We start from the raw sequence: 19482 nt of genomic DNA on the forward strand, positions 1-19482 counted from the left end.
GTAGAATTTCTTAAACCGCGTAAGCCACGAGCCTACTACGCTGGCGTGACAGGGTGAGAGGTGATACTCCCACGTGGCACATCCCATGTGGCGGATAGGGGGGTCCTAACCGGCTTGCCGGCGGACTTGAGGGAAATAAAATACCTCTTGCAGACCAAACACAAAACCCCCCCTGTGGGTGGGGGACGCAGAGGAAGAATACACCCACGGTATCCCCTGCCTGTTGTAATTATTAGCGACTAAAAGGGGCGACCAAGGGATGATCTAATTAGAACCATGAGACTACTTGTAATTAGTACCATCATGCAGGGAACACCGTGCATTGCATTTACTTGTACATAGTACCACTGTGTTAGGTACGCAATTGGTTTGTGATTTGTAGCGACAGTGTGTGAATCAGGAGGTGGGTCCTACAATACCTGTGATTCGTACCCCTATATGAGCGACACCATGGTTCTGCCTTACCTATGCTCAGTTCCCACTATGTGAGGAATTCCATGGGATAGTACAAGTCCCTGTAGTTTGTCCACTTATGTGAAGAACGCCGTAGGTTTGCGTTGCCTGTAAATAGCGCCGCAATGTGCGAAAAACCAAAGGTATGTGTTACATGTGCGCATTACACTACCTGTGAATAGTACCATAATGTGTGAAATACCGTGAGTCTATGCTACTTTTGATTAGTATCGCAACATTACACATAGCATGGTTCTACTTTCCTAGCGATAAATACCATTATGAGGGGCCGATGACCTGGATTTTGGACCCGTTTCAACTATAAGAATCAATTCAGCATTGTGCTATAGAAGCAGTCCTTTGGTCAGTAATACTATTGTTTTGTGCCAGCTTCTGTGCATGTGAGGCACTGTGGGTCGGATCCACTGATCGTTTTAAATTCATATCCGTCCATCCATTCATTCTTCGTCATCACGCTTTGAATTCTGGTCAGTGGAGGATTTTGGACTTTTTAAGGTGTCATTTCATTTCGTCTCATTTTGTACCATTAGGGGCCGATGACCTCGATGTTAGGCCCCTTTAAACAACAAACATCAATCAGTCGGTCGGTCGGTCAGTCAATCAATCAATCAATCAATCAATCAATCAATCAATCAATCAATCAATCAATAAAACCGCATAAGCCAGCCAGAAGATGCTTTAAAATCGCCTTCTAAGCCAAAAGCACCGTGAAAATGTTTTGCTTAATAAGCACACATTGAGCTCATTTTTGATTAAATCACCGTATCATGGCTTAGTCTAGATTAACATACTCCGATGTTCTCATTGATTTCCGGGATGATGAACGATCACAATTAGCAGAAAATTTGATGAGGGTTACCTTTTGCTTCATGTCTCACTGTTGTTTCACCCACACCAAACTCGCAGGCTAACTTTGATGACGCCTCGCCTTTCTCCAGTCTTTCTATAATTTTCAGTTTTTCACTGATGGTTAACCTTTTACATTTCATTTTTCTACCACTCTTATTGAAAACTCTTACTACTGACTTATTCGAAACTTCGAAAAGACCTCCGCACTCCGTTCACACTTCTCAAGTACAGTAGCCTACAATACACTCGCTGCCGGCACACCTACCCTTCACTTGGCTTACAGTTCAGCGACCTTGGGCTGTGGAGAAAGGGAGGGTAAATTCCGAGTGCATTCCTCTTTTATTGTCTCTGCTTCCAAGATTACGGTAATCTGTGCTGTGCCACGCGCAGCAACATGCTTGAATGTTTCCAAGTTTGCAGCATTCTGGCAGCAGTGTGCATATAGGCATACTGTTACATCGTAGAGAAACAAAGTCCAGTCTCCTCAAATATCAATGATTTCGTCTCCATGCATCACATAAAAATTCTTTTAAACTAGGCAGAGTTAATTTTATTCGGCGTGATGATTAGTGGGTGTAAGAATTAATACTTTAAAAAATAACTCTCCGAGACATGTGAATGTTATTATGTTATTATTTCAACCTGTGAATTAACCGCAAAGCGAATTATATCCGCACGCGAATTATCGGGAGTGCACTGTATACTCTTGTCTATGTACTGATTATCCTAATGATTTGTGCAGGATATTTTTAGGCAATCCTCATTAGCATTTGTTAACTGCCTGTTTTAAAATGTTGTAAGTTAAAACTCAAAATAAATAAATAAAAATCAATTACAGTTTTGTGATGTGAAATATAAAAATCATGAACATATGCAGAACAACCTGAAATTCATTTTATAAGTCAAATGGTAAATTATTTATCTGTGCCTTTTGGTTAATCGAGCAAACTCATGTCCCTAATAACAGGTATATTTGGCAGATTACTGTATATTCAGCACAGTTATTCACCCTGACTCCACTGATAATCCCATACTTGACTGTACTGTGTCCACCTAAATAATATGACATACGTCATAACACATTTTCCACACCAGATACAAAGAACACAAAAATGCAATTAGATACAATCAATATTCAGCCTACGGAGAGCACGTATGCAACAACTTACACCATTTCACAGACATCAGCACAGATCTAAAGCTCTTCACACATTCACTGCCGGTCATTTCAATGCAATTGGCTTTTACGTCGCACCGACACAGATAGGCCTTATGGTGACGATGGGATCACAAAGGACTAGGAATGGGAAGGAAGCGGCTGTGGCCTTAATTAAGGGACAGCCCCAACATTTGCCTGGTGTGAAAATGGGAAACCACAGAAAACCATCTTCAGGGCTGCCGACAGTGGGATTCAAACCCACTATTTCCCGGATGTAAGTTCACAGCTGCATGCCCCTAACTGCACGGTCAACACGCCCAGTACCCGGTCATTTCCTGAGCAACTTCCATGTGCGAGTTGGCCGTGCGTGTAGAGGCGCGCGGCTGTGAGCTTGCATCCGGGAGATAGTAGGTTCGAATCCCACTATCGGCAGCCCTGAAAATGGTTTTCCGTGGTTTCCCATTTTCACACCAGGCAAATGCTGGGGCTGTACCTTAATTAAGGCCACGGCCGCTTCCTTCCAACTCCTAGGCCTTTCCTATCCCATCGTCGCCATAAGACCTATCTGTGTCGGTGCGACGTAAAGCCCATAGCAACTTCCATGTATGTTTTCTGGTATGGTATGCCCTCTGTGGGGTGCACACAATCAATCAAACACATATACCAGTGATGCTTTCCTTTTTTTTTTAACATGACAGACTGCAAAACAGCCCTACTCCTTCCACCCCATCAACATGCACACGTACCAACCACTGTTTAATTCACCAATATAGTTGGTCCGTTATTGGACATTATAAATTATGAATTTTCCCTATGGGAATAAACATATTTATCACTGTTTATTTTCCGTACTCGACTGTACTGTGTCAACATAAATAATATGACATGCATCCTGCCACATAATTTCCACACCAGATACAAAGAACACAAAAATATGATTCGATAAAATCAACATTCAGCTTTTGGAGTGCACCTATACGATGACTCACACCATTTCACAGATATCAACACAAATCTAAAACTTGTATGAACTGAAAATAAAACCATATCTTCGAATATTAACATGTTCACTCCCGACGATTTCCTGAGCAACTTCCATGTATAATGTTTTCTGGTATGGTAAAGTATGGTATGCCCTCTGTGGGGTGCACACAATCAAACACACCAGTGATGCTTGTTTTTTTACTTTCACATAACAAACTGAGAAATATCCCTACATCCAAAGGTACTCCTTCCACCCCGTCAACATCTACGCATACCAACCACCGTTTAATTTCCAGGCTTCAGGAGTACCTCTGGTTCAACTTCAAAGACATTACGGATCTACGATCATGCAAGTATAGTTGCGCCTTGCAATAATACCCCTGACCAGTAGGCAGTAATTATCAGTCTTTGAATGTTAAAAGCTTAGCTTAGTGATTGCAAAAATTTGTGTATATATTCCATTATGGCAAACCACATCACATACGATAGTTAAGGTATTAGCCCCAAATAAGAATTGTTAGTAAACCCAAGACACTAAACGCATATTGAACTTTGGAGCTTGAAATTTTATGTCGGATACAGGAGTGAACGTGTTAAGGAAGCTGTCAAAATTTACATGGCAAAAAAGCTAACCAGGCCAACCTCAGTGACCACTTGCATTTAAAAATTCCTCTTATTGGCAGTATTTCATTCATTTCTGAACAACATTTCACAATTTTTGCATTTGAATTCCGCAGCAGGTTACTCTGACTTAAATGTCTGGAATGTGGGTCGAGATGTTCTTATCTGTAGTAAATTATCTTAATTTACTCAGCAGGTATCAACACCGGAAAATGACATAACAGAAAATTACTGGTAAACAACCCCTATGTAATTTCCAAAACAATTTAAATATGAAATAATATTATTATTATTATTATTATTATTATTATTATTATTATTATTATTATTATTATTATTAACGATGACAACAACAAATTAGATGATACTGCCTAACAGGAAGTTTATGAGATGTCTCCAACATTGTCTTCAATTATTTTATAATCAAGGTAGGATTCTCTGATGATAGCAGTTTTATGAGAACCTAAAACAGCCCGATACGAGTCCTTAGGATCATTTGTGGCTATAGGTCTCTTTTTAGGTTTAACTATAAATGACGTTGGTCCTGGTGCCTAATACAGTTGGTGTTGTAAGAGATTGACCTTTCTGTTCTGGTTGCATAATGCTCCCAATGTCAACTTGAGCCTCTTTCTCCTTTTTTTAAGTCTTATAGTTCGGGTCGTTCTAGATGTAGCCTGTATACATTGTAAATAACTTCTTTTTTTTTTACAAGTTGCTTTACGTGGCACCGACACAGATAGGTCTTATGGCGACGATGGCACAGGAAGGGGCTAGGAGTGGGAAGGAAGCGGCTGTAGCCTTAATTAAGGCCTGCTATGAAAATGGGAAACCACGGAAAACCATCTTCAGGGCTGCTGACAGTGGGGTTCGAACCCACTATCTCCCGAATACTGGATACTGGCCGCACTTAAGCGACTGCAGCTATCGAGCTTGGTAAGCAACTTCTCCCAGCTCCTTCCCTTCTTGTGGTGTGCTGTTAATGGCAGCTCCCTTCTGATCTTAAGAAGGGTTTCTTTGTGTCCCCTTCGTTTGGTTTATTGCTTTTAATATTGTCGGTTTCCATTTTTGGTCCTATGAGCATTGGAGAAATAATTTGCCCTACACAGAGCTCCAATATGTTGGGAAGGCTGCCACCTTGTGCCATGAGGAGTATGTGGCACGCTTTTACACTTCATCAGTGCTATTCATCCCTCAGCACAATGTTTTCTACTTTGGATTGAGAAGACCAGAACCCCAAGTAGATGCTTGCTTGGTGTTCCAACTGGGAGTCCCAAACAATACAGTAGATATTCCAGCTGGGAGTACCTGGGGTTGGAATTTTGATGACAGAGTCTTTTATGTTGTGGTTGTCAAATCTCCACATCCCTCCTCCTTTATGTAAGCTTGGGGCTGGCACTAAGTTGTCTGTGGTATTTCTTAGAGGCAAGAGTTTTTTTTTTTTTTAGCAGTCAATTGTACTGCATCTTGAAAAAATATCAAACTATCTTGTGATACTTAGATTTTTCATTCCATCATTGCTTATTTATTTATTTGTTTGTTTGTTTATTTATTTATTTATTTATTTATTTATTTATTTATTTATTTATTTATTTATTTATTTATTTACAGATAAAGACCATTTTTGTTGCTCCAGGAAATGTGGGTATTTCACAGGTCAGGAAAGTCACAGCAGTGGACTTGAATTTGAAGAACTATGAGGTATGTATATTATTTTTCAGCTTAATCTTTCATGCAATAAAATTAATTACTCTCGTCAATAGTGGAAATGTGGTTGAACCAAAATAGCCTGTCCCTATAATAATTGTGGAGCCATGTTCTCTTCAACAAGGGAAATTTGAATTGAACCAAAATAGTCAGTCCTTATCGTAATTGTGGTGCTATACGAGAAATTAGACTTAAAATTAGCTCTAGTTTTCACTGTATGCAGTTAATAAGATAACTTTACAGTGTGGGAAATAGAGAACAAGTTTTGAATCAGTTCATAACTTAATTTCTGTTGTGGTATTATGGAAGATCTCCTCTGCAGCTTACAATGATTTTTGTGATTTATTGATTCAGTGAGAAATATCCTGTGCTTCCTGTGACCATTACTGGCACATTGGTTGCTTCTAAGGAAGTGAAGGTGCATGCGATTTCTGCTTGAATAGGAAACAATATCACAAAGCTGTAGGATCAGTGCCAATAATTTTTGCTATATCTATGATGAGATGCATTTCCTTATGCCAAAAGTGTTGTTATAGCTATAAAGTTATTATATTGACTCAGCCTTCTTTACCTTGCAAAACCCGCTTTCTGAATGCACGAATAGAAGTCGCCTAATAGTCACATATAAGTTATAGTACTGAAGAGGAGAGACTGTTCATTGACTTGCGATTATGAGTAGAAAGCATCTTCTTTCCTTCTCTCCGGGCTGAGTGACTCAGGCAGTTGAGGGGCTGACCTTCTGACCCCAACTAGGTACGTTTGATTCTGACTCAATCTGGTGATGTTTGAAGGTGCTCAAATACTTCAGCCTCATGTCGGTAGATTTACTGGCAGGTAAAAGAACTCCTGTGGGACAAAATTCTGGCACCTTGGCATCTCCGGAAACCATCGAAAGTAGTTAGTGGGATATAAAAAATATTATTATTGTTATTATTATTATTATTACTGTGGTTTGGTGGATTAGCAGAGGTAAAAGAAGGTGCCGGGATGAATGGGTCTAACTACAGAATCAAAGTTAATTTTAAAATTTCAAATGAAGGTTATATTTTTTAATTTTAACAATCAATCAACGACAAAATCTTAACTATTTAAATTGAAATCATTTTAGCAGCTTACTGAATGGCACTTGATATTGTTATACCAGTATCCAGCCAGTTTCATTTGTACTAGTTCATGTCTTTGTTGCTTGTGTTGTCTGGTTCTTAGCCATTGCAGTAAGATGAGTGATAGGGAGAAAAAGACTTAGTTTGGGTCTCATTTTATGAAATATGAAATGAGCACAGAAAAGGATGTAGAGATGTGGAGCCAAGTGCAAGAGACATGGTTATGAGTCAGAAGGCCAAGTACTGAGAATGAAGAATCATATAGGAAATTTCAAAGATGCCAAAAGCGATGATCTGTTATTTTAGAATTAATACAAGAGCTATTTTTTCTTTTCACCCTCTGATCGGGTGCAAAATTAAAACCACAGTGAGAATCCTGGTACCGCTACTACAGTGGTAACACCAAACAAGGCACAAACACAGTTAAAAGGGGAAGGTAAGAGTACAATACAAAATATAAGAAAACACTACACACTCGGAAAAACAGTAGCTAGCATTACACGGATCTCCAACAAAACAAGTACGTAACTATCAGTAGGGCCAACTAGTGAACGACAAAACGGGAGGATGGAAGGGCTGGGAACCTACCAAAGGCATGGACATGGCTTAGAAAGCGGATTCCGAAATAAATGCCTGTGATCCTTAGATTTGAAAAATATTATTTACAAAATAATCTTACAAATACATTCTAAGTTACGAGCTACAAGTTCAGTGGTATCCATAGCTCATTTCGTATCAGTGTAATTTCAAATTGCAAAACAACTATACATCTAGTTACCAATGCAGTAGTACAATGCAATTTACAGGTTGTCCAAAGTCTAGCGTACCTCAAGTGATACAGAACTACCAGAGGCAAACCCTAAAGGAAATAATATTAAACTACAATATACATATTTTAGTGAAACAAGAAATGGGAATACCTCGGAAACGAACAGGTAAGTCCAGCTGAAAAACTAAGGCGTCATAAGTAACTAATTTGGTGAATCTAGGCGAGATTAGGGCAGACTCCTGTATGAAAAGCAAATCAGAACATTACGGAAATTTTAGCAGGAAAGGAATTCAAGAATGCTTACCCGAGGAGTGTGCCATCCCAGAAACCGGGGGACGTCAACCAGATAGGCTGCTCGCAGACAGATAAACCGAGACCGACAGAATTCAGGGTACAGAATTCATTCGAACACTGCCTCGCTCGGTATATATAGGAAATTCCGGCCTTGGAGGCAGCCAATCAGCGTGCACGAGTTCCTTATCGCCACCTAGACTCACCAATCACAACCTTACTTTCGATCGCGAACTTTGACTAACATTCTAGAATACGCATGATTGCGAAAGTCGTATTTTTTCAGAATAGACAGAACACACTTTCTAGAACACATACCAACAAAGTAACACACCCTGTACAAAAGTTATGTAACTTTCTGGATCTTTCCAGGAACTATAGACAAAATTCTACTATTTACAAATGCCTATGTTACAACATTATCCAGTACAGGTTAGGTCAATAAAAATAAAACATCATATTATATTTTACAAACAAAGTCTTAAAAAAAATATATATTCCACTCGCATTACATGGTTCACTTGTAACAAATCCGACGAAGCGTTATGCAGGTGTGTTGTGCAGTGTCTTTAGTATGCCTGTCGACTGCATCACAACACACTTGTCAGTTCTGAGCACGTAAACTTACTTAGGACAATGGAGTCTCCCACCAAGTGTGAAGTGCATGCTGTCATTCAATTTCTTCATGCTGAGGGGTACAATGCAGCTGAAATTCATTGATGAATGAATAATGCGTATGGTGAAACATTCATGAGTGACAACGAAGTGTGGCAATGGTGCAGGAATTTTGAAGCTGGACCTACAGATGTTCATGAAGCAGGCAGTCAGAGAAGAAAGCGAGTGTCAATCGATGATTTTGTTCAGCGAGTGGATCAGGCGATTTGAAAAAATTGCATTGCACCCTGCAGCATGAAGATATCAAATGACAGCACACACTTCACATTTGGCGGGAGACTCTGCTGTCCTAGGCATGTTCACATGCTCACTGCGTGCTCAGAACTGACAAGCGCGATGTGATGCTGTCGACAGGCATACTAGAGACACTGTGCAACACATCTGCACAACGCTTCATCGAATTCTCGATCATTTCGCGACCGATAGAAGGTTGAAAACAATTAGCCCTTGTAGTTCCCTGTTTGGTTTTCTCACAGTAAATCTTAACTTAACATTCACTTCTTTTACTTATTCAAAAATTTTACTTTTCCTTTATTTGTATTATCCTGGTCTAGAAAGCCAAGGATAATGGCCGAGTGGATTTGTTGTTCCGACCACACATGACATTGTAATCTGCAGACCTTCGGGCTAAACAGCAGTCGCTTGGTAGGCCAAGGCCCATCAGGTCTGCAGTGCCATGGGGTTTTAATACGTGTATCATGCTTTATTTTAACTTCTAACAGAAAAATGCTGCCTGAAAAGCAAGGTGCTAAAAATATTTAATAGGAATTTATTTTGTTATTTTATCAAGTTCTATTTAAATGTTTTAATTTGCCATTTTGCATCTTTTACTCAAATCTAAACAACGTGCCTATTTAAAAGAATAAATCTTAACAAAAGGTATTGAGTGTTTTATTATCCTTTAAATTTTACTCTGAGTGATATAACCATATATTATTTCTTTGATTTTTTCTCGACACTGTCTCACTTAGAAGCATTGGATTCGTTTGTTGTCAAAACCACAACTGAAGAGAATCATTCATTAGAATTGCAAGTAGCTTGATATGTATATGCTACCAAAACTGTATTTCGCAGTGTAGAACACCCTCAATATCTCCAGCTAATGCAGCAGCTATGTTCGAGTTATAAATCCCTTTATAAAAAGGAAATTGAAGGGTCTTTACTGGACACTGTTTATAAAGGAGTGTACAGATCGGGAAAGGGTAGCACTGATGCGGATTCGGAATTATTTGATAGGATAGTCAGCTATGTGGGAAACGACATGGAAAGAAATGTGATTGTAGCGGGAGACCTGAATTTGCCAGATGTCAATTGGGAAGGAAATGCGAACGACAGGAAGCATGACCAACAAATGGCAAATAAGTTAATATGGGAAGGACAGCTGATTCAGAAAGTGATGGAACCAACCAGAGGGAAAAATATTTTGGATGTGGTGCTGATAAAACCAGATGAGCTCTATAGGGAAACTGAAGTAATAGATGGTATTAGTGATCATGAAGCTGTTTTTGTGGTAGTTAAAAATAAATGTGATAGAAAGGAAGGTCTTAAAAGTAGGACTGTTAGGCAGTTCCATATGGCTGATAAAGCAGGTATGAGGCAGTTTCTAAAAAGTAACTATGATCGGTGGAAAACGGTAAATAAAAATGTAAACAGACTCTGGGATGGATTTAAAGAAATTGTTGAGGAATGCGAAAACAGGTTTGTACCTTTAAGGGTGGTAAGGAATGGTAAAGACCCACCTTATTATAATAGAGAAATAAAGAGACTAAGAAGGAAGTGCAGACTGGAAAGAAATAGAGTTAGAAATGGCTGTGGAAGTAAGGAGAAATTGAAGGAACTTACTAGAAAATTGAATCTAGCAAAGAAGGCAGCTAAGGATAACATGATGGCAAGCATAATTGGCAGTCATACAAATTTTAGTGAAAAATGGAAGGGTATGTATAGGTATTTTAAGGCAGAAACAGGTTCCAAGAAGGACATTCCAGGAATAATTAATGAACAAGGGGAGTGTGTATGTGAGGATCTTCAAAAGGCAGAAGTATTCAGTCAGCAGTATGTAAAGATTGTTGGTTACAAGGATAATGTCGAGATAGAGGAAGAGACTAAGGCCAAAGAAGTAATAAAATTTACATATGATAACAATGACATTTACAATAAGATACAAAAGTTGGAAACTAGAAAAGCGGCTGGAATTGATCAGATTTCTGGGTATATACTAAAGACAATGGGTTGGGATATAGTACCATATCTGAAGTACTTATTTGATTATTGTTTGGCCGAAGGAGCTATACCAGATGAATGGAGAGTTGCTATAGTAGCCCCTGTGTATAAAGGAAAGGGTGATAGACATAAAGCTGAAAATTACAGGCCAGTAAGTTTGACATGCATTGTATGTAAGCTTTGGGAAGGCATTCTTTCTGATTATATTAGACATGTTTGTGAAATTAATAACTGGTTCGATAGAAGGCAATTCAGTTTTAGGAAAGGTTATTCCACTGAAGCTCAACTTGTAGGATTCCAGCAAGATATAGCAGATATCTTGGATTCAGGAGGTCAAATGGACTGTATCGCGATTGACATGTCTAAAGCATTTGATAGGGTGGATCATGGGAGACTACTGGCAAAAATGAGTGCAATTGGACTAGACAAAAGAGTGACTGAATGGGTTGCTATATTTCTAGAAAATAGATCTCAGAGAGTTAGAGTAGGTGAAGCTTTGTCTGACCCTGTAATAGTTGAGAGGGGAGTTCCTCAGGGCAGTGTTATCGGACCTTTATGTTTTCTTATATACATAAATGATATGAGTAAAAGAGTGGAATCGGATGTAAGGCTTTTTGCGGATGATGTTATTCTCTATAGAGTGATAAATAAGTTACAAGATTGTGAGCAACTGCAACGTGACCTCGAAAATATTGTGAGATGGACAGCAGGCAATGGTATGTTGATAAACGGGGCTAAAAGTCAGGTTGTGAGTTTCACAAATAGGAAAAGTCCTCTCAGTTTTACTTACTGCGTTGATGGGGTGAAAGTTCCTTTTGGGGATCATTGTAAGTATCTAGGTGTTAATATAAGGAAAGATCTTCACTGGGGTAACCACATAAATGGGATTGTAAAGAAAGGGTACCGATCTCTGCACATGGTTATGAGGGTGTTTAGGGGTTGTAGTAAGGATGTAAAGGAGAGTGCATATAAGTCTCTGGTAAGACCCCAACTAGAGTATGGTTCCAGTGTATGGGACCCTCACCAGGATTACCTGATTCAAGAACTGGAAAAAATCCAAAGAAAAGCAGCTCGATTTGTTCTGGGTGATTTCCGACAAAAGAGTAGCGTTACAAAAATGTTGCAATGTTTGGGTTGGGAAGAATTGAGAGAAAGAAGAATAGCTGCTCGACTAAGTGGTATGTTCCGAGCTGTCAGCGGAGAGATGGCGTGGAATGACATTAGTAGACGAATAGGTTTGAATGGCGTCTATAAAAGTAGGAAAGATCACAATATGAAGATAAAGTTGGAATTCAAGAGGACAAACTGGGGCAAATATTCATTTATAGGAAGGGGAGTTAGGGATTGGAATAACTTACCAAGGGAGATGTTCAATAAATTTCCAATATCTTTGAAATCATTTCGGAAAAGGCTAGGAAAGCAACAGATAGGGAATCTGCCACCTGGGCGACTGCCCTAAATGCAGATCAGTATTGATTGATTGAAGGAAGAGCAAGTGTTCTTCAGTGTTAAACAATAAAGTTGTTTTTTCTAGTGGTTTTTAACATTGCACTGACAGATTGAAGGTTTTTGACGATGCATGGAAGGGAAAGGGGTAGGATTGGGAAGGTAGAAGTCGCGGCCTTAATTATGGTACAGCCTGGAGTGAAAATGGGAAACCACGGAAAACCATCTTCAGGGCTACAGACACGACGGTGGGGTTGGAATCCACCATCTCCCGAATGGAAGCTCACATCTGCACACTCCTAACGACTGCGCAGCCAACTTGCTCAGTAAAGTTGTTTGTGTAGGAATCTTTGGATGCTCAAATGTCCATAATGAATTAGTAGCATGCTTAACAGTAACAACAGAAACAGAGGATACTTATTTGCTAGATACTGTGGATACATCAGAAAATCCACACAGATCTGGCAGAGATGACATCCAGTAGCATCAAGAAACGTGAAGAGGAGTTGCAATGTCTTGTGTGTCTGTCATGACTGATAACACTAGTCTGCAAAACAAAATTTTTTGTGCGGTAAAAACGAAAATAGGTGGGTTCTATGAATTTCTTAACGCAGAATTCGAGAAAAAAAATTAGTTTTGGCGTATCACGTCTGGTTTAGTGGCAATTTTACAAAATGTTATTTTGTTCTTATGTAAAATTGTTTATACTTAGTATTGATTAAATTTGATGTATTAATGTAAATTTCAGCTTGCAAAACATAATCATATTTTGCATGCATTAAATATACATGAATGCTGGTTTTGTAAGCAAGTAGATGGTTTGTATTATATTTTTAATGTATATTGAAATTCTTGAAACTGAAGCATAAAGCGCCTATTAAGTTTCGTCTGTACAGTTGCTTTTAAATTAATATAACCGTACCTTGAATAAAAATTACATGGTTAAACATACATAGATTTTTTTACTTACATTATGTGCAGGTTAGATTCACACCTCCGTCTTTTCCCGTTTTCCGTGAAATTTCCAGGTTTTTGAAATTCCCGAATGATCCCTAGAAGGGCCATCTCGTGCAATCGAGCAACAGTAATCGGCCATCATATTCACATCCCAATGTCCCTGATAGCGTCGTTCTGCATCTTTGAGATCCTGGTGAAACCTTTCATCTTGTTCTTCACTGACAGCTCCTAAATTTGGAGGGAAATAATCCAGATGCGAAGCTAAGAAATTAAGCTTAAGGTTCATATTACAACTCAATTCCTTAAACTTTACGAACATTTTCCTTACAATTTCTTTGTACTGAGGGTCCTTAATCTTGCCAAGGAATTTAGTCACTACATCTTTGAATGCGTTCCATGCCTCTTTCTCAATTTTGGCCATTGTGTCCGTGAAATTTTTTCCCTTCATCAGTTTACGAATCTGTGGTCCATCAAATTTTTGCATCTGATAATGAGGGAAATTTAGTGGATAAATATTGGAAGCATTAGGCTACTACTATCTAATGCCTTGACATACTGTTTCATCAATCCTAAGTTGATGTGCAAGGGTGGAAGTAGAATTTTTTCACGGTCAATAAGTCTTACATTCAAGACATTTTTGGATCCTGGTTGTAGTTGTTTCCTTTCTGGCCAATTCACTGTATCCCAATGTTTATCCCATGCCCTGCTATCCCATTCGCATAGGAAACAGGGAAATTTTGTATAGCCTTTTTGTTGTCCCAGCAACAATCCAATGATCTTCAAATCACTGCAAATTTCTTCAAGCACCAACTTTAAGGTTTCGTATGTTTCAGACATTTTTGTGGAGTGTGCAAGTAGTATGGATGCCAGAACAGCCTTTAAACTTCTGTTGGAAGAGTCAATAAAAACATGCCAGTTACTAGGATCATACTCTTTCTCTCCCAATTGACGTAGAAGATTTGAAACATTCGTACAAAATACAAGTTCATCTTCGTGAGTATAATACTTTCGGACTGTTATCTTTGCAAGGAAACTGCTTTATCAGTCCATCATAAACATTGCATAAGGGCTGGGGCTTTTAACACGTCTGTTTATTCAAGTGGTCTAAGATGAAAGACAAACGCTCAACTGTCTTATCTTCAATCCTACATACCTCGCGGTCTATTGCGTATCTGGGGGAGTTTGTTAAGAATTTACCTGGAAACCCCCAACTACAAAATGAAAATTTAGACAGCAAAAAACCTATAATAAAATGCAAACAATAACAAATCAAATCACATAATTGTATTCTAAAAAAAAGTTGCGCGAGAACAACTCTCAACATTACATCTTACGAATTCATGCAGATACTAAAACACTGAATCGCGTCAAAACTGGATGTGATAGGAAAAAATTAGCATCATTTTCGGAATCAGGGCAGCGATTTCCATAAGAATTACATATTTTCTATTTAACCGCAAAATCATGTTAGCTAGTGTAATGCAGCTATTGTCTCAAGGATGTGACACCTGCTGGGAAACAGGAAGCCCTGAACAGAATAACCTACAGCTCTTTGGCATATCCTTTGAATTCCGTAGCTAATAACTGTAAACTTCCAAACCTGAAAGAACATGTTCTTAGGGTTGTTAAATATTTTCAAAACCACAATTTTGTTAATCGTCTCTACAAACAATCAGGGTGTTCCAAAACTATCCTACCAACTCAAATCTGATGGAAGAGTTTAGTTGTTTGTGTGGTTACTTATGTTAATGTTTGGCCTACACTTTTAAAAATCTGCAAAGAAAATAGGTATAATAAAAATCTTCCGGGCTATTATGCCATGGTCCACTCCTCTCATTCCTTCCAGACGTTTCGACTACTGCAGTAGTCATCTTCTGTGGTGTCGTCTGTCGTCTAGGTACTCTCTCCTGTATCCCACTGGTGACTGTGGTGGTTGCTTGGGAGGCAGCTGCATTTATATCTGAGTGTGTGGCCTCCGATTGGTTCGCACCATGCAGTCTGACGTCTGAATGAATATCTGAAAGCATGACCTCCGATTGGGTCATGTGGAACAGTCTGGCGTTTGGTTAGATCTCTGAGCACACGACCTCTGATTGGTTTGCGCCGTGCAGTCTGTCGTCTGGTTGAATATATGAGGGCATGACTTCTGATTGGGTCGCACTGAGCAGTCTGTTGTTAGATTGGATCTTGTAGTGCACGACCTCCGATTGGGTCACGCCGAGCAATCGGTCCTCTAGTTGGTTGACTGTGATGTCCCTGATATTAGTTGACTTCGGCCGTAAGTTACATAAGGGGGTGTACCAGGCCTTGCTGAGCTTCATTCCTTCCTCCTTTCTATTAAAATTATCCGGATGTTTGTGTATTTCAATAGCTTCCCAGTAGAGGTGGGCGTGGAAGTGGGTTGTTGTGGCCAGAGAACCACCCAGGAAGAAAGGTATTGCATTTTGTCATATATTCGGTATGTTATGGATCGTATTGGAAGGCTCCTTAAACGTCATGATGTTAAGACCATCTTCAGCCGACCCGGCTACGAAATATGTTACATTCTGCCAAAGGTCCATGTGACCCTCTAACATTTACTGGAGTCTATAGGATTCCATGCAGCTGGGGAGCTGTTTATATTGGCACGACTGGCAGAAGTGTGAAGACTCCCCTGACAGAGCACGAAAGGAACTGTCATTTGGGGCAATACGACAAGTCAGCAGTAGTGGAGCATTCACAGCTTGACGGAAAGCATGAGATCCGTTACGAGGGTACTGATATACTGGCCACAACATCCCATTTCGACGCCCGCCTCTACAGGGAAGCTATTGAAATATACAAGCATCCGGATAATTTTAATAGAAAGGAGGAAAGACTGAAGCTCAGCAAGGCTTGGTACACCCCTTATATAACTTACAACCGAAGCCAGCTAAGATCAAGGACATCACAGAACACCAACCAGAGGACCGATAGCTCGGTGCGACCCAATCAGAGGTCGTACACTCCGAGATCCAATCTAACGACAGACTGCTCGGCGCGACCCAATCAGAAGTCATGTCCTCATGTATTCAACCAGACGACAGACTGTACGGCGTGGACTAATCAGAGGTCATGTGCTCAGAGATCCAACCAAATGCCAGATTGCTCAGCGTGACCCAATCGGAGGTTTTGCTTTCATATATTCATTCAGACGTCAGACTGCACAGTGCAAACCAATTGGAGGCCGCACGCTGATATAAATGCAGCTGCCTCCCAAGCAACCACCGCAGTCACCAGCAGGATACAGGAAAGAGTACCTAGATGACGCCACAGACGATGACTACCGCAGCAGTAGTCGAAATGTCTGGAAGGAATGAGAGGAGTGGATCACAGCATAATAGCCCGGAAGATTTTTATTATATTGGTACCGGCCGTAAAAGCCTTTATACTCTAAAGGAAATAGGAGCAAAATTGATAGAAATGTGCGAACAAAAATTACCAATGCTATGCTTACGAGGTATGTTGAAAATATATCTATTTGTAGCTCATTGCTGTGACTCTTGATAAAGTTCATGATATTTGAAGCCATTTCTTTTCTGTTTAATTATTAATTAATAATAATAATAATAGAATAATTATTAATTATTCTATTTCTAGTTACTGTAATTTATAACTGTTAGGTTCTTCAGTTGTTGAAACTAATTTATGAGTAAATAAATTTAGAAACTACCTGAAAAAGAAAACATGTAACAGAATTATAGCTGATAAAGTACAGAAGATGTATGTTCCATTGCTCATGCTATGTATCTCTGGAAACAACTAAAAAAAATAATTAAAAAAAACTCCCACAGAATTGATATGACTAAGATGGAAAATATCAAGACAAAATTTATAAATGGGTATTATATTATGACATTAACTCTTTCTCATTTTCTTGCTTACATGCTTGATCCAAAGCATATTAATAACACTGAACTGCTGTAACTGAATGAAGATGAAAAGAAATTGGGACTTCATTTCATAAGCTCAAAATGCATATTTAGTGTTTTACTACCTCTGATAGTGAAGTTCCAGACTGCACAGTATCCATCATTTCAAGAATAGCTTTTCAGTGAATCTGTGGTGTCACAAGTGTCAGCTTATGAATGGTGGAAGAGCCGAAACAGTGGAGTTGAAAAAGCTTTTCCTAATATATTCCTCATTATCGATCCACTTTTGACTATTCAAGCATCTTCAGCCAGTGCTGAAGGAATGTTTTCTTCTCTCGGTTTAACTTAGTTCATTCAAAGCTACAAAACAGACTGGGAACTGAAAAGGCCTCTAAACTGGTGTTTTTATTCAAAGTATTTAATCTCAGAAATATTACTTAATTTCTATTTTGGGTTCACAAAATCATTTATTTTGTAAAATATTTTATTTAAGGGGGTCTTTTGTGACCTAACTGTAAAATGCAGTGTATTAATAGCAAGTGACTAAATATACAGAGACATTCATTTATAACTGAATAATAATAATAATAATAATAATAATAATAATAATAATAATAATAATAAAACCTGAGGCTTTATATACAGGGTAAACTCTAACGCTTCATAAAAAAGGGCGAGCTGGAAAATATCCTAAAAGAAGAGCGAAAAATCATGAGGAAAATTTTAGTACCAAGACACACGGAAGAAGGGTACCACCTCCAAACCTGGAAATCTACAGAAAAATTATCTAATATTGCGGCAGACCTCGGAAAAAGAAGGCTAAAATTTTATGTACATGTTAAGAGGCTTCCAGAAACCAGACTAACCCACCAAGTTCTTGAAAGAGTTGATAAACTGAAGAATTTCCTTTGGATACAACAAACAAAAGTGGACATGAAGAACACACAAATTCAACCTGAAGAAATTGTGAATCGAAATGTATATATAAAGAAAATTGACAAGTGGAAAGTTACTCCAAAGAATGAAGTACCACAAAGAGCAGGTACCAAGTGGACGGAAGAAATGAAGAGGATCTTCATTCAACAGATAAAAGCATCCTGGAACCTCCGCAAACAAAATCATAAATAAAGCTTCATGTGTTCCGAAAGGGACCATTCACACATAATAATAATAATAATAATAATAATAATAATAATAATCTGTTTTGACTTGTTGATGTCATTAAGTGCAGAATGATAGTTATTGATGTTGGTTTCTTGTTTCTCTGTAGTACGTAGAGGGTAAGTCCAATAGAATGTGTTTGATAGAAATTGGAAAATGGCAGTATACATATTTTGGAAGGGGTTCTTTAGTAAGTATGAAGGAGCAAGTGAGCTTAGTACGTCCAGTTCTGAGATGACTGTGTTACTATTGCATTTTGTATTACTAATTGATCATACTTAATTTTGTAAGTATGATTAATTCTTAACATGATCATTAATATTATCAACTTTTTCAAGCTTTCTAGTAGGCCTACAATACAGTATGTAATATTTCACAGCATCAGTATATTAATATGTAAAGCAAGACTCAATTTTTTCCAGCATATAATATCATTGCCTACAAACAATATTGTCATATTGTTTAAACAAAACAAAAAAAACTGCTTTATTTAAAAAAGACCACGCAAGTTGGCCATACGGTTAGGAGCGTGCAGCTGTGAGCTCGCATCCGGGAGATAGTGGGTTCGAACCCCACAGTCGGCAGCCCTGAAGATGGTTTTCCGTGGTTTCCTTTTTCACACCAGGCAAATGCTGGGGCTGTACCTCAATTAAGGTCATGGCCGCTTCCTTACCATTCCTAGGCCTTCCCTGTTCCATCATCACCATAAGACCTATCTGCGTCGGTGCGACGTAAAGCAATTAGCCAAAAAAAAATTAAAAGTCCCCGAGTTTTTCCACCTCTGCCTATTTTTCTCTTGTATTCGGGAGATATTGGGTTGAAACCCCACTGTCAGCAGTCCTGAGTATGGTTTTCTATGGCGTCACATTTTCACACCAGACAAATGCTGAGACTGTACCTTAATTGAGGCCACGGCCGTTTCCTTCCCCTTCCCATCCCATCGTCAGCCCCTTAAGTGGATTTTCCAAAAGCAAAAAATAGGTGTTCCTTTATTTTTAACATCTTTAGTTTTGGGGTTATGTGTCCCCTCACAAAAGAATTCAACTCCTTTACTTATTTTCACCCCCATCCCGTTAGGTCTGAAAACAAAAATGCCTGTGTACTTTTAAAGGAGATTCCAAATACCATTTTTCACATTTGTAACCTTCAGTTTTTGTGATATAAGTATCCCCATAAAAA

The 19482-nt window shown here is 38.8% G+C and overlaps 1 protein-coding gene across 2 annotated transcripts in view; it reads left to right on the top strand.

The window, feature by feature from the left end:
* Gart (trifunctional purine biosynthetic protein adenosine-3 Gart) overlaps positions 1 to 19482 on the top strand; it is a 529244-nt gene that overhangs the window by 54297 nt on the left and 455465 nt on the right. For both annotated transcript variants that reach the window (XM_067141687.2, XM_067141686.2), the window contains exon 3: positions 5696 to 5785. In XM_067141687.2, the coding sequence (XP_066997788.2) occupies positions 5696 to 5785 (90 nt within the window). The remainder of the gene's footprint in view (positions 1 to 5695; positions 5786 to 19482) is intronic.

The sequence above is a fragment of the Anabrus simplex genome, chromosome 2, assembly GCF_040414725.1.
Source record: "Anabrus simplex isolate iqAnaSimp1 chromosome 2, ASM4041472v1, whole genome shotgun sequence".
Taxonomy (NCBI): domain Eukaryota; kingdom Metazoa; phylum Arthropoda; class Insecta; order Orthoptera; family Tettigoniidae; genus Anabrus; species Anabrus simplex.